Here is a 21,674-nt window from a genome sequence, read left to right on the forward strand (position 1 = left end):
CTGCCATTATTTATCTTGTATCATATTATATACATATATAATCCATTCCCTAACATTCTTGTATATTCTGTATAATCTATGCATATAGCTCCCATATTTATATTTATATGTATACACAATATCTATATCTCTTGCTATAACCCCTTATAGTCCATACATACATAGTCTTGTACATCAGTAAATAAATATTTATATCTCGTAGAGCACTTCTGGATAGATGCAAACTACGTCTCGTTGCTTGTACTTGTGACAGTGCAATGACAATAAAGTTGAATTCTATTCTAAAGAGATGCTTTATTAATATAATCAAAACACTCACCTTGAAAGAAGTTCTGTAGTGCAGCGACTCTGTAGAGCAGCAGTTCTGTCTGAGAGCTGAACAGCAGCCAACTCCTTTTATATCCTTGATTCTACTTTCACTTTTGGTTTTAAGTGAAACAACTTTATCTAATCTGTTTACAGTTAAGGACATGATCATCACTTATAGCGTCGAGTTGTTTTATTATGTCAGAATTTGATGACAGTTTTCAGAAATCAGAGGTCAAGACAAAAAAGGCGAAAAGAACAAAAAAAAAGTACAAACAAAATCATTATTGCAACAAAATGTCAAGCGAAGAAATATTAAGAATGAGACATGTCACATAATATTTCTTATAGCAGCTTTAGCGAGGTTACCATTGTTTTATCTTACTTACTGCAAAATGTTTTTCTTGAATTTTTTACCAGTTCCTTGTTCTGTGTTCAGTTCAGTCCTTTTCCTCCATGGGTCTTGGGTAAATCCCAACACAATCAATGGTATGATCTTCATTTTTAACAGCTTTCCTAACTCAAGAATGCAGGCTTCCTCATTGAAATTATTCTATTCATTTGTAACTCTGGTTTCCACTACTTGTCATATCGATGCTTTCGCCTGAGGTTTGTAACGCAAAGCAGGAAACCTGCATCAATTCAATACCATCAGCATTAGCTTTTGGTTTTTGTTCTTTAATTGACTCTACCTGACTCTATCATCAAGGTAATTCATAATTAAAACAGGTAAACTTAATTAATTTACAGAAGAGCTTTGTTTGTACATGATTATTAAAATATACATTGTCCAATTCAAACCAGCTGCACTAAAACTTTAATTTTGTTGTTTTTTATCCCCAACAGTCTGACACATTTTGAGATCCTTTTATTAGTAGACTAATTATTATTATCATTGTAATAATATTCATCCTCTCTGGCCGTCTGTACAACAACTCCTCTCTCTAAGGCTTTGCAATAATCCTTTAACTCCTCCATCTCTGACTCCAATCAGTTTTCACCTTTTGACTTTTATTCTCTGACTTAATAAAACTCAACATATTCACACTGACATTATTTACTTAACAACACTATCACTCCCATTTTGACAATTTGTCTTTGCTGACAAACCCTACTGTTGAGATCATGAAAAGGTCAAAGGTCTTTTTGTCTTGCTGAGAGATGTGTTTTCCTCCTTGATGTGCAGCCATAGAGTCCAGCAGGATTTATGATCCACTGGACTGAGTGCCATGAAATGTTGCTGCCAGCATGGATCCATTTTCTTCAAGATGGACTTAAGTTCTTTTTTACATTTACATGACGAAGATTTGCCTGTGTCACTTCCTAGTACATCTTTAAAAGTGCATAACAGCTTGTATTTTAAAAAAAATATTTTGTACTTTGTAGTTTTAGACAAACTAGATGTTGATCCATCATACTCATTATCTTTGGCCATGTGATCAATAAAAGACACACCACTCTCTAAGACTTTTATAATGCTGCTCTAACACCTTCAGCTCAGACTTCAATTGATTTTAAGGCATGAAAAGTTTGGAGTTTGTCATTTATTCACAAATCCTCAATTATAAAATGATGAGAATGTACAAAGAAAATGTTTGGAACTATGCAAACACAATTTTATACACTGCACACAAAATTAAAGTGAACATTAAAACAACATTCCAGAACTCAATTGATTAAATATTTTAATTGAAAATCTTTATTATTATCATGGTGAATACAGAAAATAACACAAAAATGATCATTGTAAATCAACATTATTTCATTTTGGAAATCTGGATTTGGATTCATTCTTAATATGAAAGTTTAAAATAACATGACAGATTGATTCAGTCAATATTCCTCAGTCTAAATGAGGCTCAGTAGTGTGTGTGGCCTCCAGACAACTAGTGAACTAGTAAACTGATACTTCCTCACTGAGATGACTTTCAATTTTAAGACAAATTTAGCCCTAATTGTCGTGATCTGTGTTTTTCTGTGTGTTTATTTTGAGTTTCCTATGTATCTGTGTCTCCGTGTTGTCCTGTCTCCCTTTGATTAGTTCCCAGGTGTTTCTCGTTCCCTGATTACCTCCTGTGTATTTAGTGTCACCTGTGTCTCTGTCGGGTCCTCGTCTCATTTGACATCTGTTCTGCCGTGTGTGTGGTCAGTCCATTTGTGTTCTCTGTTGCTACCTGTGTTGAGCCTCAGCTTCCGCTCAGCAGTGTTGCCAGGGATTTGGACTTGTGTGATCATTGTTGTGTTCTGTTTTCCTGGAGTATTCCTCATTAAAAACCTTCATTTATCGCATCCTGGGTCTACAGCGTCTGCCTCACCACTCACCTCTACACCGCATTTTATGACACTAATATTTCACAACATGAAGGTCCTGGAGAAACTCCTGTTGTCCCACCTGAATAAGCAGACAAGTATATATGAAGACACTCTGCAGTTTGCTTATTGCAGTGGAATTGGATGCCATCATACACCTGCTTCAACAAACCCACTGTCACAAGACTGTCTTGGGAAGACAGAGTGTTTTCAGTCAGAGGCTTCTTCAGATTCAGTGCAACACAGACAGCTGCAGAAGATCTTTTCTTCCAACAACCATCACCATCTATACTAACTCTTTGAAGAATTAACAAGTTACATTTAATTTCCCTTTGGAATTAATAAAGTATTTTTGAATTAGAATTTAATTTGAATTTGAAAAAACTGCATGGAACGAAAGTGAAAGCCACTCCTAAGCTCAAGGGGTGGGGTGATGGGGCAACACTGACACAAAAAGTCAGTACAATACAGTTTCCCATTCTGACAAAAAACTCCTGCTGATAGCCCTCAATATCAAAGCACACGGCAGCGTAAGTCCCCTTTTTCATGCGGTGTAATAAACCTATCATGACTCTAAATTTAAAGTCACCGCTTATAACTATGAAGAAAATATTAAAAGTCATATTGTGACCATTATTGTTCTGTAGTACTTCAGTGTCATTCAGCACATCTTATGGAGTACATAGATTGCTTCATTTTGCTTGTGTAAATGCTATTTTAATGTATGGTCATCAGTTTTAGAAGTAAAATATAATATTATTTTAGAGAGTTTTTAACAGTAAACATTATATTCAAGGTGCTTATAGTATGCTTTGTGTATGACCTTTTTTTTTTAGTAGGGACCAAAAACTTGCAAGAAAACCAAAACAACGCACCCTTTCACTGCATGCCTTGCACTAATCTGAATGACCAGAACATATTTAAAGTATCTATACTGTAAACCTGAAAATTACATCATAACAACTTCTATTTCTATGTTCTGTGCTCTGTATGAATCCTAAGCAGACTGAAATCACAAAGGGTAATTATATTCTAAATGGCATAACGGTGTTCAAACTTCTTTGGACAAAAGATTATTTGAGCCTACGTGGACCCATGGTTTCAAACAGAATCCCCCAGCTTGTAAGATCTCTTCTTGTAAGGTGGAAAGTTCTGGGTCATTGTCAGATGTTAAAATATCATCGACATAACAGTCTTCTTCCAGGATCCTACGCTCCTCTTTACAGCTGTCAAACATGGGCAGTTTTGCCGTCTCTCGCATTGCTACTTGGGCAATACATCCAGCAGGTTGATCCCCAATGTTAACTCTGGTAATGGCAAACTCACCGATCTCCTCTTCTGAGCCGTCTCTCCAGAGGAACCTGTGTAGATGTCTCTCCAGGTCCTCTAGCCAAACAGAGTTATACATTTTTTTAATGTCTCCCAGGGCAGCATGCAGTCCCCTTCTGAACCTGAGTAGAACAGCACGAATGGGATTTAAAACATCAGGACCTTTCAGCAGAATATCATTCATACTTAGACCTTCAAATCTTTGACTGCTGTTCCATACTAAACGCACAGGAGTGGTCACAGAATGAGGATTTGGCGCCACCTGATGGTTTACATACCATACTGGTCCTTTCCAGTTGTTTAGAGTGTCTTCTGTTAGTTTTATTGCTGCTTTTCTCTCCACCTGTCATGGGGTGTGGTGTGTTGAGGTGGTGAGGCAGACGCTGTAGACCCAGGATGTGGTAAATTAATGGTTTTAATGATGAATGTCCAGCAAAACACAGTCCAAAATAACGGGCAGCACGGCCGAGCGGAAACCAGGGCTCGACACCGGTAGCAACCGTAAAAAGGAATGGACAACGGAACAACACGAACGCACATAGACGAGGACCCGACGAGGAACAAAGAACACAGGTGGAGTTAAATACACGGGAGGGTAATCACAGAGACGAGACACACCTGGGAACAATCAAGGGGAGGACAGGACAACGAAGAGACGCAAGGACACAAAAAACTCTAAATGAACACAGAAAACACAGATCCTGACAGTACCCCCCCCTCAAGGGCGGCTACCAGACGCCCAAAAAAAAAACCACAACAAGGGTGGGTGGAGGGGCGCCGGATGGGGGGCCAGAGTCCAGAAAAAACAAAAACACAACAAGGGTGGGCGGAGGGGCGCTGGACGGGGGGCCAGAGTCCAGAAAAACAAAAAACTACCCACCATCGTGGGCGGAAACACAAGAAGGGCCAAGAGTCCATAAACAAAAAACTACCCACAGGGTGGGCGGAGGCAAAGGAGGCGGGAACCACGGAGGTGGTCCGGCGGCCGTCCGCGGCGCTGGAGGCGGGAACCACGGAGACGGGAACCACGGAGGCGGGAACCACGGAGGCAGCCCGGCGGCCGTCCGCGGCGCTGGAGGCGGGAACCACGGAGGCGGTCCGGCGGCCGTCCGCGGCGCTGGAGGCGGGAACCACGGAGGCGGTCCGGCGGCCGTCCGCGGCGCTGGAGGCGGGAACCACGGAGGCGGTCCGGCGGCCGTCCGCGGCGCTGGAGGTGGCGATGAGTCCCGGGGGCCGCCCACAGACGGCGACGACGAGCCCCCCGAGGCAGGGTCTCTGGTGGAGCACAGGGGGTCTCGGTCGGAACGCTGGGGGTCTCGGTCTCGGGTGGAACGCAGGGAGTCTCGGTCTCGGGTGGAACACTGGGGGTCTCGGTCTCGGGTGGAACACTGGGGGTCTCGGTCTCGGGTGGAACGCAGGGAGTCTCGGTCTCGGGTGGAACGCAGGGAGTCTCGGTCTCGGGTGGAACACTGGGGGTCTCGGTCGGAACACTGGGGGTCTCGGTCTCGGGTGGAACACTGGGGGTCTCGGTCTCGGGTGGAACACTGGGGGTCTCGGTCTCGGGTGGAACGCAGGAGGTCAGGGTCTCAGGAGGAACGCAGGAGGTCAGCGTCTCAGGAGGAACGCAGAAGGTCAGGGTCTCAGGAGGAACGCAGAAGGTCAGGGTCTCAGGAGGAACGCAGAAGGTCAGGGTCTCAGGAGGAACGCAGAAGGTCAGAGTCTCAGGAGGAACGCAGAAGGTCAGGGTCTCAGGAGGAACGCAGAGAGTCTGAGTCGGAACGCAGGGAGTCTCGGAAGGAACGCTGGGGGTCTCGGAAGGAACACCGGGAGTCTCGGTAGGAACACAGGGAGTCTCGGTAGGAACACAGGGAGTCTCAGTCTCGGGTGCGCCGGCTGGAACGCCGGCTGATTCGGCCTCGGGTGCGCCGGCTGGAACGCCGGCAGAAACGGCCTCGGGTGCGCCGGCTGGAACGGCCTCGGGTGCGCCGGCTGGAACGGCCTCGGGTGCGCCGGCTGGAACGGCCTCGGGTGCGCCGGCTGAAACGCCGGCAGAAACGGCCTCGGGTGCGCCGGCTGAAGGTGCTGGTCCCGGAACTGGAGCAGGATCCGGGCTGGCGGAGAAACTGTGCGGCTTGGGAGGCAGAGGTTCGCCAGCCATGACGGCTAGAGCCGCCATACGCTCCCACTCTGCCTCCCTCTGCAACTCCACCAACCCCGGGTGCGGAAAACGAGGAACCCAGTAGTCCAGCAGGAGTCCCAAGCGGATGGCGAAACCGAGGCGTCGGCCGGCAGCGTACGGCTTGGCCATTGCTTCCTCGTACTCCCTGATCGTGTCCGTCAGCTCCTTAAACTCCTCCGGGTCCATGGTGAAAAGAAAGCGTGCCTCACCGTACTTTCTGGTCGGGTCCTTCTGTCATGGGGTGTGGTGTGTTGAGGTGGTGAGGCAGATGCTGTAGACCCAGGATGTGGTAAATTAATGGTTTTAATGATGAATGTCCAGCAAAACACAGTCCAAAATAACGGGCAGCACGGCCGAGCGGAAACCAGGGCTCGACACCGGTAGCAACCGTAAAAAGGAATGGACAACGGAACAACACGAACGCACATAGACGAGGACCCGACGAGGAACAAAGAACACAGGTGGAGTTAAATACACGGGAGGGTAATCACAGAGACGAGACACACCTGGGAACAATCAAGGGGAGGACAGGACAACGAAGAGACGCAAGGACACTAAAAACTCTAAATGAACACAGAAAACACAGATCCTGACACCACCATTTCATGCACCTGGTTTGCATAGACAGTTTTCCATTCAGGCTCTTTATTTAATCGTCTTTCTGTTCTTAAGAAAGTTGATTCAACACTTTTCCTGTTATTGGGAAGACAAGCGGGTTCTACAATCCAAGGATACTTTGCATCCCAGTGGGGAGCATCACTGTGGTTATCTGCTTGCACATAGGTAAGACCTTGTTTAATTATTTCAAGTTCTTTCTCCTCCATTAATGTCATATCTTTCCCACCTGGTTGACATGTTCCACAGCGACATCCACCACACTTTGGTTCACAAGCTGCTCCTATGCTCTCCCACTTCCACCAATCAATGAACTCTTTATTGGTAGTTGTGTTTTTGCTTTCTGCTTTAACTTCTTCGAAACTGCAGACTTCTTTATACTTTACAGCAGCAATGCGCATAGAACGAGCAAAGTGCGTTTCTGACCTGTGTGCTGCCACGTCGACGTCTTCACAAAGATCCGGATGAGCTCCTCCCACGGTCATGCCGAGTGGACTGTTCCACAGGACCAGGTCTCCAACAACCTTGACTCTTTGAGGGGCCAGTCTGCCTTCTCTGTGGCTTATTAGCAGCTCAATGGTATCTGGTCTTTTAAGGTCTTCCAGGCCAACATCTGGGAAAAACTTTTGCAGCTGCAGTGGTTGAATGACTTTATGCACTTTAGCAATTTCACTAAGTCCATAACAAATGAGTTGGTGAGCTTTCACTGTCCCTTTGGGGGTCTTAACTCTCACTCTTAACAGGTATCTCTTTGTTCTAACTTTGACTGACATTCCCCCCAACACCATGAACAACTAATGTTATGTTTTCACCTTCTAGGCTCAACCTTTTAGCTGCTTGATGAGTAATGTAATTAGTATCAGAAGCCAAGTCAATCAAAGTGCCTATTTTCTGGCCTACGTTCGTAGTGACTTCCAATAGCATTAGAATGACAGGTTGCTCTTTTAGTCCATATGACTCCATAAGCCCAGAGGCTTCACACTTTGTGTTTTTTGTTGAAGCAGTCACATTTGAAAAGGCTTTTCTGCATTCTTCTGCTAGTTCTGGTGAAAGTCCAGCTATGAATTTTTCCTGCTCTTCTGTCAGTCTATTTTCCCTTCTTGGTTTAACAGTCTCAACCTTTGTAAGCTCACCCTTTGGGCAAAGGAGGAAATGGTGATCTGAAAAGCTTCATTTCTTACAATCTTTATTTCTACAAAGGTAAGTATTGATGCAATCAGCATCTCCATGCTTTCTCAAACACTTTTTACATGTGTCCAACGTCTTTACAATGTTGAGCTTTTCAGGTAAATTTATTGCTTTGAACTGTTTGCAGAAGAATATTTTATCTCCATGTCTTGCGTCTCCACACACAATACAGACATGATTCTTTCTTGTGGATCGAGTAAAAGCATGTCTTTTCTCAAACTTCTTCTCAACCTTTTCACTCACTCCAAGTTGCTCCAATTTCTCTAGAACTTCCTCCTGTGTTTTTAAAAATTTGAGAAGACTATCAAAATGGTTATCTGGTGTAACTGCATTGGCAGGATTAACCATAAAAACTAGCCAGTCTCTCTTTATAACATCAGGTAGTTTACTCTCTAGAGATTTAATAACCAGAGGATTTTTCATTGCTCCAATGTTACCTAACTCTGTTAAGTCAGCTAGAGCCTTTTCAATTGCTTGAATAAGATCTATCACTTTCCTTGGCTGGTTTGCTTTCAGGGGTGGAGTCTACTCAAGCTCTTCAATAATTTCTAAAGCAACGCTTAACTTGTCGCCATACCTATTTTCCATCACTCGGAACATATCTGCAGCAGTATCATAAGCAGACAGATGTAATTCATTACAGATTCTTTCATCCACACTATCCAACAACTGAAACTTTTTCACTTCCACTGAGCCACTTGGTTCTCCCTGCTTCTGCAGGCTTTCCCAGTCTTTTCTCCATCTGTGAAAGTTTCTTTTACAGCCATGAAATTTTGGTAGACAAATGGGTATAATCTTTACACTGGGTGCAGGTTGAGCTCGTATAGAAAAAGACGTAAGGTCTGATTGCGCATCATCGATTTCTTCTTCTCCTCTGCAATTGTTTGTGCTATGGCAAACTGTGATTTTCTTCTTTGAAGTTTATTTTTCATCAATTTCATTTGTTTTACTCTGTCTTCTATATTGTCCCTTTCTTCTACTGGAATCCACATTTCCCAGGTCAAAAAACTTTTAATAGATTCCTGGATCACATTCTCCACAAAGGACAGCTGCACTTCATATCCACTTTTGTTCACAGTTAAAACTTTTATGTCAGAAGCATCATTACATGCCTTCTCAGCCTCTTGAATTGCAGTATAGAGTTCATCCTGACCATATTTTTTCCACAAATTAGACTGAACTATTTGTGTGACTTCTTCTAACCTTAATTCACAGTCATTAATAGTCTTTTCCAAATCAGTTTTTTGCTGTTTATCAAGTTCATCAGCTTCATCTCCCACCTCTGCCAATAGTCCAGCTTTGTAATCATCATTTAAATCACTTACATGTCTGGCATCAAAAGTTAGCTTTTTAAACTCCTCTCGCAGTTCCATCTCTGTCATGTTGAAAGCTTTTCTGCTCAAGAAGTTTGCTTGCTTGGTGAAGGAAGACTTTGCCATCGTGCGATCCAGCTTTAATTGTTTCACTGACTTTTCAAACATAGATGAGATGACCTGATGTTCCTCCTTGAGTTGATTCGTCAAAGCTCTTTCCTCAGGACTTCTCTTTCATCTGATCTTCAAAGTGGTTTTCAACTGTCAAGTTTTTAGTCTCTACAAAACACCTTAGCTTCTGCCCAAACTTGACAAGGCTTGCTCCCATCAAAGAAATCCAGGACCAACTCTCCTCAGTGTCATCTTTTTATTTTATTTCTCTTTTCTTTTCTTTTCTTTAAATCACTGTTCTTTCCAATACATGACACCTGAGCAGGTTGAAAACCTACAAACACACAAAGTACAAATTACTTTTTAAGTCATCAAAAGAAAATAAACAAAATGAACTACTTCATAAATCCATTTTGTAAAGCCAGCAAGATCCTCTGAATACAGATTTAAAGTTCAGTTCCTACCAGTGGTGTTTCTGCAGGAGCTTGAAGATGAGGTCTTTGTTTGTAGAGATTATCTCAAACACAGGTGTGCTGAGTTGCTTTATAGGTCCCTGAAGGCCTGAGTGGGAGAGACGGGTGTGCTTGATTTTCTGTGAGCCATGTGCCAGCTGGGTGGAGATGGTATTGCACTCATACAAATACACCATTTGCTGTTTAACTTGACACTACGCTAAAAACATAAAATAATATTAAGAGAATAAAGTTGCATGAGAATTAAGTCAAAATAAATGCATATGACTTTATTCCTGAAATTTTGACTTAATTTTCATCACTGTATATTTTCATTTTTGTTTTCAGTATGACCCTAATACCCTGTCATAAGGGCGAATACATGCACTACTTGTTTTTTTTTCCATGATATGCACTTAGTATCAAAATGAAATTACCAAATATTTGTTTGAATGCTGAACCTTGTTTCAAGTTTCAGTTAAATACTATCCACATAGTATTTGATTTGTCACTGAGCCACTTGGTGCTTTTTGTCGCTTGATAGCTTTTCAAATGCAAATGATGTTGAAACTGCACACAGGCCGCAAGCTTCCTGTGCTGACTTCCTGTCTAACGGCTGCAAGATGATACACCATGCAAGCTTCTTCTGCAAGCCTCCTGTTTTTAACGTAAGCTAATAGTGCTAATGTGACGTGGGCTGTTAAGGTCAGGTCTAATACTGCAAAGTCCAAGTCTAGAAAGCACTTATCACTATTCTATATTTTAGGGAAACTCTTAGCATCATTATTATTTTTCTCCACTTTGAGCACAACTTGCAAAACTTAAAATGCTTGAATCTGTAGATGGAAAAAGTTACTCATGTTTTGGTCTGTTTCACAAAAAAATCTGAATTAAATGAAATTCAAATCAGTTTATTAGCTAACATATAGAAACATTCAATATATTGCACTATAATTTAAAGTTAATTTAATTCAGTAACTTAATTCACCAAGTAAAACACATTATAAAGATTTGATTTCTATTATGATGATTTTCCACTTACAGCAGGTGTTAGGAAAATTATCCTCCTGTTCATTTACTCATGAGTTTATTTTACAAGTTATGTTTTCATATTATTCTTTCATATTATTCTTTTATATTATTACTCTCATATTATTCTTCTTTTATTTACTTAACTTTTCTTTCTTTTGTAGTATATTATTAACTTTGTTTAGGATGTTTGCTTAGAAGCTAAAAACGTTAAACATTCATGTGTTATTAGTTCCATCTGTAACTGATTAGTTGTGGTCAGCCACATGCCCTTATAAGGGCATGTCCATAGGAGGTTTCAGAATGTAAAGACGGTTGGTCAATTCTCTGTGTGACTGTGTGAAGAGAAGCCCAACCTCCTTTTTCTATACAATAAAGAGAAATGCAAAGAAAGAACTGGCAGAATTGAGTCCAGACAGTGTTTGACAGCGATTCGTCGCGTCTGTTCTCAATTCTCCTATTCTGCAGAAAAGAAATCAAAAGAAACCTAATCTCTGTCTCTGGCTGATTCTTTGCAGGTTGTGACAAAATAAACCTATCAGCAGGGGTCTCAAACTCCAGTCCTCGAGGGCCACAGTCCTGCAGTTTTTAGATGTGCCACAGGTACAAAACACTGGAATGAAATGACTTAAACCTCTACCCTCCTTGTGTAGATCAGTTTTCCAGAGCCTTAATGACCTAATTATTCTGTTCAGGTGTGGTGCAGCAGAGGCACATCTAAAAGTTGCAGGACTGCGGCCCTCGAGGACTGGAGTTTGACACCCCTGACTTACAGCTAATGAAAACATGACATGTATGATAATATTTCAGGACCTCCTTCATCATAGTCACAGCTCTGTGCGTTGGGCCTTCTCTGTCAGGTTCACTGTGCAGGGCTGCAACTCCAAATCACATTTGCTGTAGTATTTTGGAGCTAGATGGGATGAAACACTGCTATTATAGCCCCAGGACAGAACTAAAAGATTTTATTAAGTTGTTTGATTTCATATTACAAGAGTTGACAGCAAAAACGTTTACAATAAATATTAATTCATATTAGTTTATATAAGCAAAAATAACAATGTACATAGAGTTAGAATATTGTTGAAAGTTTATCTTTCAAGGATCAATGTGTTGGGTCTATTTTGGCTCCCAACCTGCAAGGAATCAACCAAAAACACAAGTTGCTTTTCTGCAGAAGAGGGAAGAGATGCCAGACACAGGGAACCCTCAGTCAAACACTGTCTGGGATCAACTTCGCCGGCTCTCAGTACTCAACTACCTTTTATTGAAACAGAGTATGACCTAATCACATGAACATTGTAGCTCTAAACAGCTGCAACGTAGCCTAATTGATTACACAGCATTTAAATACAAGCTCTTTTCTTTAAGTCTGAGAGTGACTGTTGTCATGGTATTGTTTCCTGTATCTCCCCATTTCCTGGAACAGTTAATAATGTGCCAAAAGGAAAAGGAGCCTAGTAAAACACACGAAAGAATAATAATATAAAAACATAACCTTTCAGATAAACTCATAATTTAAATGAACTTAGATAATAATTTTCCCAGCATAATGTTTCTGTCCTCTTATTCAAGTAAATAATGCTCCATCAGCAATCAGCTAGTAAGCCTATTCTGGGATTGATTGGTAGTGGCTCCATCCTTTAAGGCACCGTTCTCATTGCATTAAACTGCAGCATGAGAGAAGTACTCTGATTATTCTGTCTTTCACATTTTCATGGGTGTAAGAACAGGTCTTTTCACCAGCACAGTTTGAAAAATGGATGCCTAAGCGCTTGCTCACACAAAGCCCCGCCTATTTCCACAAAGCTCCTCCTCAGAGCATCAGTCTGTAGAAAGTACAGATACTTACTGTAAAATGTAGTGGAGTAAAAGTCAAAAGTATCCATTATTAAATCTACTTATGTACAGATACACGAAAATTGTACTTAATTACAGTAACAAAGTAGGTTATTTACTTCCCACCCCTGCAAACTGGTTCTAATTTTTAAAAAAAGTCTAGGACAATTGAAAGAAATAAAATAATTAACAAAATTATGAGGTTCTCCAAAAAAAGTCCCTCAGATTTGTCTAATGTTGATGAAATAAATTTAGCCACTTTACAAGATAAGCACATTTTTTAAAAAATTGTATTTCCTCTATCAGCAGTGACAGAAATGTAAACAATGGAGGGAAAAGAGAGAGAGATGCACATTTTGTTGGTAGAAAAACAGGAACTACTGTACTTTGGGTTTCTGTCGCCAAGTCCAATTATTATAAGTGGCTGTGGGCTTTTTTTTTTTTTTTTTTTTAAAGACATAAACCCCAGTATGTGTCTGACCTCCAATTACTTTTAGTCAGGCTCTCCCTGTCCATCATTTCCCGGATAATCCGTCCCACTGTGTCTTTGTTAATGTCAAGTTAATATATTACCTGTCAATAACGTTGAGCTATCCAGAAAATTGGAAACATCGAGACTAATATGAACAGCACAATAAACTTGAAAACAGCCACGAACGAACGAGTCCGTAAAGTTGTGCAACTAAACGCCATTATAATTATTAATATCAAGATTAGGGTTAAAATCCTTCTTAGAGTTTTCCAGAAAATAGTGGACCACACAAAAACATGCACAAATTACTAAAGTTTTTTTTTTTGTACTGTAACCATTGAAAAAAATCTCCCCTTCAGTTCAACCTTATAAGTGGAGACACATTGTTGATGTTACCATTATATAAAATAGCTAACAATTAAGTAGTGGCAAAAATCAATGTAATTTTCACAGCGTTGTTGTTAGCAGCTGCTGAAAGTAACTAAAAAAGTTACTTTTAATGTAACTTAGTTACTTTCCAAATCAAGTAGTCAGTGATCTGAGTTACCTTTTCAAGGAGTAATCAGTAATCCGATTAAAGTTACTTTTTCAAAGTAACTATGCCATCACTGGCTGACAAACCCTACTGTTGAAATCATGAAAAGGTCTTTTTGTCTTCCTGAGAGATGTGTTTTCCTCCTTGATGATAGAATCCAGCAAGATTTATGATCCACTGGACTGAGTGCCATGAAATGTTGTTGCCAGAATGGATCCATTTTCTTCAAGATGGACTTAAGTTCTTTTTCACATTTACATCATGAAGTTTGCCTGTGCACATCACTTCTGACCTCCCAGTACATCCTTAAAAGTGCATAACAGCATGTATTTTTTTTAATATTTTGTACTTTGTAGTGTTAGACAATTAGACTTTGATCCATCATACTCAATATCTTTGACTATCCGATCAATAAAATAAGACACACCACTCTCTAAGGCTTTTATAATGCTGCTGTAAGACCTTCAGCTCAGACTTCAATTGATTTTAAGGCATGTCAGGTTTGGAGTTTGTCATTTATTCACAAATCCTCAATTCTAAAATGATGAGAATGAGAATTAAGTAAACTAATAAATGAATATTATGGCTTTAATCCTGTAATTTAGACTTTGTTCTCATCACTGTATATTTTCATTTTTGTTTTCAGTATGACCCTAATACCCTGTCGTAAAGGCAAATACATGCACTACATGTGTTTTTCTTCATGAAATGCAGTTAGCATCAAAATGAAATTGCCAAATATTTGTTTGAATGCTGAACCTCGTTTCAAGTTTCAGTTTCATACTATGCACATAGTATTTGATTTGTCACTGAGCCAATGGGTGTTTTTTGTCGCTTGACAGTTTTTCAAATGCAAATGATGTTGAACCTGCACACAGACCACAAGCATCCTGTGCTGACTTCCTGTCTAACTGTGCTGCAAGATGATACACCATGCAAACTTCTTGTGCAAGCCTCCTGTTTTTAACGCACTTCTAAGCTCCTCCTGTCTATTGTCAGCAGTAGTTAGTAAACACCTGGTGGAGCTGTGAGTCTGCTTAACTCATCATGCTAACTACTTGTCAATCCAGCGTTTCCTCTACTATTATCAAGAGGAGGCGCCCCGTCCCACCAAGAAGATCAAGATATATCGTAACTATCGATGTTCACAGCTAATGTTATTGATTTTATCAGCCCAAGTTATGTCAGATCACGTTGTGAACGATTCCTGTCCCTACGTGGTTGCTCTTCTACTTGATGCATGTGTCGTTATCACAGGTAACTCCTTGCCTCTTGTGAGAGGAGAGTTAATACCCAATACAGCTGCAGCCCACAACAGAGTTCAGAGTTCAACATAGTTTTAAGTGGATTTATATGACGAGATTCACTTGGGATGGATGACCTTCATCCGAGTGACACACCTTGCTTCATTCCATAGGCTAGCGGCCAGAGTGAAGTTGGGTCCCACAGACCACACTCATTCACCGTCACTCTCCTCTTTTTCACTACGTGCTCTTGGAATTCGCCCAGGTTAAAATTTAGTGACTTGGATTTTGAGTAGTAGAGGTGTTGTTTTTTTCATTGCTACCCTGGTGAAAAATAAATATACTAAGTATGTTAAATATTAGTATACTTGAGCATACTTTAAGTCAGACTAATCATGAGTATACTTCAAGTTCACTTAGGATTAGTTAATTTAAGTGTGACATTTTGGAACAACTAATTATGTGCTTAGTGTATTTTAATAGTATTTAAATTGTATTAAAGCAGAATTTAAAGTGTAGTAAGTGTACTTTCACGTACTTTTTTTGGAGCAACTTAAGTTACACTTGGTATACTTGAGGTATATTGCTTTTTATGTAATATAAACATGATTGATTAGTATATTTTGAGTGCACTATTTTTGTGATTGAATTACATTTAAAATATATTGAATTACATTTAAAATATATTTAGAATGTATTTTCAGTATGACTTTTCCTCTCCTACTCCCTCCCTGCCCTGCTTGCTCTGTTTTTGTCTTGTCTTTTTCTATATTTTTGGAGCCTTTCTTTGCAAATCTACAAATTTGCAAATCTACAAATTATGGATCTGGTCAATTGGTCTCTCAATGCAATTGATCAAATTTTCTTGACGGGAAGACTGGGCACAGGAGAGCCCTGTTGTCCTGCGGGGACACACCCGGCCGGACACAACCTGGATTTATTCATGATAACAGCAGCCTTTTCTCCTGCCTTTTACAACATGGCGCCACCCAAAGTTGGCACATTTAATGGACTTCTAATCCAACTTTTAAAGAAACTTCTCATTAAAAGTGTCATTATTTACTGAACATACTAACATGACACCTGTTAGTATGTTCCTAATAATAATTTTTTTTTTTACTTTATTCATCCCAGCAGGGAAATTATTTCGCAGTTACAGCACACGACAGGAGCTGTGTCTGCAGGCAGCCAGCTGAGCCGGTAGTATGTGAAGGAGGACATGCGGCAGAGGTCGTCGGGGCCGGGAGTCGAACCCACGACGTCCGCGGGTCTAAGGCCTCCAAACGTGGGGCGTGTTAACCCGCTGCGCCACCACAGCATGCCCCAATAGGTGTTATGTCATGTTTATGACAGTGTCACACTAATATATAAAATATGTAATGCCAATATACTTAAAATGCATTCTAATCTAAATATATTTTAAATGTAATTCAATCACAAAAATAGTACACTCAAAATATACTAATTGTGAACGTTTATATTACATAAAAAGCAATATACGTAAAGTATACTAAGTGTAACTTAAGTTGTTCCAAAAAAGTACATAAAAGTACATTTTAAATTGTTCTTTAATACAATTTAAATACTATTAAAATACAATAAGCACAAAATTAGTTGTTCCAAAATGTCACACTTTAAGTTAACTAATCCTAAGTGAACTTGAAGTATACACATGATTAGTCTGACTTAAAGTATGCTTAAGTATACTAAAATTATACTAGTATACTAAAATTTAACATTTTAGTAAGATGTCTGTCTTAGTATATTTGTTTTTCACCAGGATGGTTTTGCTCGTACAAATGAGACAAAGTCTTGTGGAGAGAAATGTTGAGGTCACAAACGTAGGTCCTACATAAGTTGTATTTGGCTCTCTCCCACTTCGCTCTTCTTTTTTTTCATGTGGGAAGGATCAAGATGGACTTCACTGTTTTTTTTGTCTGCTGGTTTTGCCATGTATGTTTTAGCAAATTCCTGGTTGTACTTGGCCATCACATATTTCCAGTAGTCTGATGCCTCCAGGCTGACATCTGGACGAATGTCCCAGTGTGGGTAGATTTCCTTATAGTTTTTGTAAAGGTGCCATTCATCCTTTGTGGCACTGCAACAAAAAATCTTTCCACTGACAACCAGAGAAGAGCAGATGTCAGTCATAAGCTGCTCTGTTCCCTCCCATCTATGCTCACCCAAGCCCTGTGGACGATGCAATGAAGCAAAATGTTCAGTGTGTAATTTTCCTCCTGCATCACAGGGTACGGCACAGAATGGACACTGCTGGCCGCAACCAATCACTCTGTTGAAAAGCTCAACATGGGGTTTTACATGGAGATGACTGAGTTTGGTTTCAAAGGGTCTGTTCTGAATATCTGTCCCCAGAGCTTCTGCCATGTCCTTCACAGACACTGTGAGCCAGTGAGCGAACTGTTTCTGATCAGCATTGTTTAGGACCAGGAAGGCACCAAGAGCATTCTGGGAAATCACCAGTTTGTCACCAAGTTCTTTGCAGATCTCTTCAACAAATGTCTTCAGGCTGTCAGTTGCTATGGTCTTTTTGATGGCACCATTGATGCTGCTAATACTCGACTGCAGATGTCTGTCTTCAATTTCACCTAGAATAGACCCATCAGAAAAATGCTTCTTTATTCTGTCAGATATCTGGGAATTTAAATAATCTTCATAGGAACAGATGTAGTAAATGTTATAGCATAGACCAGCCAAGGCGTAATAATCAACAACAGGAATTAAGTTAATTATTGATATTTATTATTAAATACATGAAGGATTCCCGCTAGCTTTATCCGTTCGTTGTCAACCCAACATGGGGATCACACCAAACAGAATGTAAATATTCAGGGAAGTGCCACAAAATAAACAAAAAACAAAATGAATGGAAAAGTGGTCAGCCCGCCCTCACAAGTACTACAAGCAAAAAACAATCCTAACTGGGCGGACTAACAAAAAGAAAAAAAAACAAACGCTAAAAAGGACAGCAGGAGGCAATACAAAAACTGTGAAACAAAAACAAAAATTACTAAATGCATATTAAATCATTTTAATCAAATCAACCTAAAACACATTAAAACACTGCCTACCTGCATTGCATAAATCAACACTTCCAAATCAAATCTTGGTGTATCCAATCTGGTGCAACCCTAGCAAATAAAACAATATATAAACACACAATTCATTCGGCTTAAAAAGACCAATGTATAAAACCTACCTGCGGCGTCGAACACCCACGCCCAGGTAACGCTACCAGCCATATAACAGACATATTTCTTGCAGCTAATTTTGTTTGTTAAAGTTGTGTTTTTCTGAAAATGATCAGCTCCAGCAGACACATTATTTAAGTAGGCTACTTAAAAATTATGTCAGGCATAACTTGACACCTGTCCATGTTTTGGTATGAATACTCATTATCAGGAGTATTCATACCATGATAACTCATCGTCCGTTGTGGGATTGTCGTGTTGTGTGTAATGTAAAGATCTGGTGGGAGCGTGAAAAGTAAGGTCAAACTCAGTTTTCCACCTGAGTTTGTGGGCAGCAACAATTGCTGGATGGATGAAAACTCCTCATCTTCAGAGAGGACATCCTGAAGAAAAGGAAAGCCTGATTTCTTCTTGCAGCCCACTAAGTGCTGTTATAACAGCTGGAATGTTGTAGGAGCTTTTCCTGAACTGGGTTAATCATAGACACTTTGTACACAATACCATTAAGTTGGTGACTGGCTGTGACAGTAAGTACAGAAATAAGAATAGTAATAATGTTGCCTGAAAAAACAGAGAGCACTTATTACATTCATTTTCAATGTCAGATTTGTTTATCTGACCTTTATTATTTGTACCAACTTGTTGATTGTCAGCATGAGACTCACCAGATGTTGATGTACGAACCTCTTCTTTCTCACCCTCGATATTTGGCACAGATGCACGTTTAAGTCTCCGCCCCTTAAGAAGATTAACAAAAAATATATAAGTCTCACATATAGATAAACTGATGGTCGCATTACTTTCATTATTTTATGAATGTTACTGTGTACCTCCATTGTGCTAGCAGACTCTTTAGCATCACACTTGTGCTGATTGTTTAAGTTTGTCTGAAAGAAAAATGACATAAGCGTTTTGATTACTATTGTTTCCTCTTCACTCTCATCTACAGAACAACATTCATCCTCCCATAGCCAGATACCTGATAACACAAAAAGATTTTTACCATTTAATTAAAAATGTTTAAAATACAAAAAAGAAATAATATTTGTTTTGACATCAAATCAGAGAATGGCAACAAATCCTCCAAGACCAGAGAAATATAATCTGTTGGAATAGGTGCTCTTCTTCTATTCTACTGAGACACTTGAAACATGCAGTACATTATCATCTGTGTAAAATCAATACATTTTTGAGATAGTCCTATAATTACTTAGAGCAGCTGGGTTCTGAATATTTTTTAAGAGTTGCTGAACTACATAGAATAAATATCATACCTTTGCAGAAGATCTGCCCGAGGACCGACTGTCTTTCACAAAAATGTTTTTACTCTCTCTTCGCTCTCCTAAAGATGACTGGAGAACTGCAGCTGTTCAGATGTTCTTTTATATTCTGCTGAAAACCTTTTTCACTTTCCTTTTCCCTCCCTGCTCTTTACAAGAAATCACATGGTTTTTATGATATGACCAAGCATTATGATATGAGCAGCGTTGTGTTTAGTGTATTATTACGGACCTGGGCCTTAAGGGCTGGGCTGCAGGTGTTGCTTTTGTCTGTCTTTGTTCTCCTCCCCTTTGCAGGTGTTTCTGATCCGTTGATTTGGAGCACAGAGTTTTGAAAGTGGCCATCTCCACTTTCTGGGTCGCCTTCAGCGTCCACTCTGGCTCTTGATGCTTGTGGTGTTTTGTTATCAGGCCTCAGCTCCCCTCCTTGTGCACATTGGAGTTTGTCTTTGTTTTTGCACTTCAACACTCCCATATGCACTCATACAACACATCCAAACATTTGCATTACACCACTGATACTGACATCCACAATCTATTGTTGTTTTTGTTAATAAATATTCCTTTTATACACTTTAACCACTGCATGATCTCCAGTTTTTGTTATGACATTGAGCAAGTCGTGGAGGCTCGTTCAAACGGTTCTGAGTTATGTTTGGTTTGGTAAGTTGGCTTTCCTTACCGTTTTGATTGAATTACGTTGTTGTTTGCGCGATTGTTTTGCGTTGGATTTCTAGCTTGTTATCATTCGGCTCTGGGACGCTATTGGTTGCTGTTTGCACCTGCCGCGCTGACGTCACAACCGCATGCGCAAATGTGGCTCTCTTTTTTCCGCTTTGAGTTACCATGACAGCTAGAAAAGACAAAGTCGTATTTCAGACGCAAATAAAACAATACTATGAACATTGCTGTCTTCCTAATATAATGGGCTTTTACGTTTTCATGGATTTCCAAACGATCCTGAATTAAGAAGACGGTGGCTTGTAAATATTCGTGGCTACCAGTTAAAGCTAACGCCGCACAGCAACGTTTACAGCCTTCACTTCACTCTGGATCAGCTTCTTCAGCCTAAAGAAGAAGGTAAAGGAGCCTCCTTTGTTATTTCCATGGAATCACTTCTGTATTCAGCCTGAAAGAGAGTTTATGGGAACCAGAGAGCAGACCAGAGCCAGACAGCCGAGCAACTGATCCGCCTGTACACACTGCTGTAAACACCGTCCTGCTTCACAAGAAGCATGAAAAACTAATAAAGCGAAATAACACGGAGACCTTAAGGAACACGGCCATATTTTTCTAAAAGCAACAACTCTGAATCTGAACAGCCAGCTGAACTAGAACTCTGACACCAGAGCTGCTCTACTGTTAAGCTATGGGCTTGTTGTTCCTCAGAAGCAAAAACCCTGTACCGTGAAATCCCCCATTACTTGGTCTCTGACAATAATGAAAATAAACGCAGGTAATATACTTGAAAACAAGGTAAAAACATTGTCCGTTAGAATGGATGAAAAATGTTTAGATACTTAAATAGCACTGTGAGGGATTTACCCCCCCTCAACAGGTGTTGTTGTTTTTTTGTGCTTCCTGTATTGTTGCTTTATTTAATATTTTGTTTTGATCATCCTCTCTTTCCTTTTGAGGTCATGTTTTGCCATGGAGGCGCACCCATGAGCAGTGATGCCTAGGACCTGGTGTTTCCAATTTACCTTACTGGGAAGGTCCATTCTTTGAGAAGGAGAGATGTTTGTTTTATTTTTTGTTTGGTACCAGCTTATTTTTGTTTGTGTTAAATTGTTAGTTGTAATTCTGTGAATATTTGTTTAGGAATATTGTTTAGCACAAATGTTTGTTCTTTTGTTTACCTGGAAATGTAATTGTTGTCTCCGCCTCTTAATTAGTCCTGGCCATGCTTTAAAAGCCAGGTGGTTTGAATCAGAGGGGTGGCTCCCTCTTCTTTGGAATGTTTGTCAGTGTGAAAATGGTAGTGTAATGTGCAAAGAACTGGGATAAAGAAAAGTTTTAGAGCTCTATAACGGCTGGACTTGTCTGATTTTGGATCGTAAACCAACAAGCACATTTTTACAAGAAAAATGTCTAGCATAAGCTAAAGCTAATGTTAGCCACAAAGTTTAAAGAAAGTAAAACTTACCTTCCTATCTGTGTATAACGAGGCGAACATCTTAAAACCTTTATCCAACTTGTCGGGGCTTCGGATCGATGTACATCATTAATTGTTACCTTGGACAAGCCCTGCAAATACTGAGTG

General features: G+C 40.2%; 1 protein-coding gene across 4 annotated transcripts in view; it reads right to left on the minus strand.

Annotated features, from left to right (window-relative positions):
* LOC106700401 (up-regulator of cell proliferation-like) overlaps window positions 1–19,621 on the minus strand; it is a 39,601-nt gene extending 19,980 nt beyond the window's left edge. Inside the window, exons 1-4 of one of the 4 annotated variants that reach the window (XR_002753879.1) lie at window positions 19,406–19,621; window positions 18,962–19,018; window positions 18,012–18,869; window positions 16,608–17,528 (exon numbers count right to left, since the gene is read on the minus strand). Coding sequence is in view for 1 of the 4 variants with exons in the window: in XM_023346745.1 (XP_023202513.1) it covers window positions 18,797–18,869; window positions 18,962–18,967 (79 nt within the window). In the remaining 3 variants the exon portion in view is untranslated. Of the gene's footprint in view, window positions 1–319; window positions 402–16,607; window positions 17,529–17,660; window positions 17,928–18,011; window positions 18,870–18,961; window positions 19,019–19,405 lie in introns of those variants that run through there. The other 3 variants (XR_002753878.1, XM_023346745.1, XM_023346744.1) reach the window with 3 other exon arrangements.
* Window positions 19,622–21,674: the final 2,053 nt, after the last annotated feature.

This window comes from Xiphophorus maculatus, chromosome 14 (assembly GCF_002775205.1).
Source record: "Xiphophorus maculatus strain JP 163 A chromosome 14, X_maculatus-5.0-male, whole genome shotgun sequence".
In the NCBI taxonomy this organism is placed as follows: domain Eukaryota; kingdom Metazoa; phylum Chordata; class Actinopteri; order Cyprinodontiformes; family Poeciliidae; genus Xiphophorus; species Xiphophorus maculatus.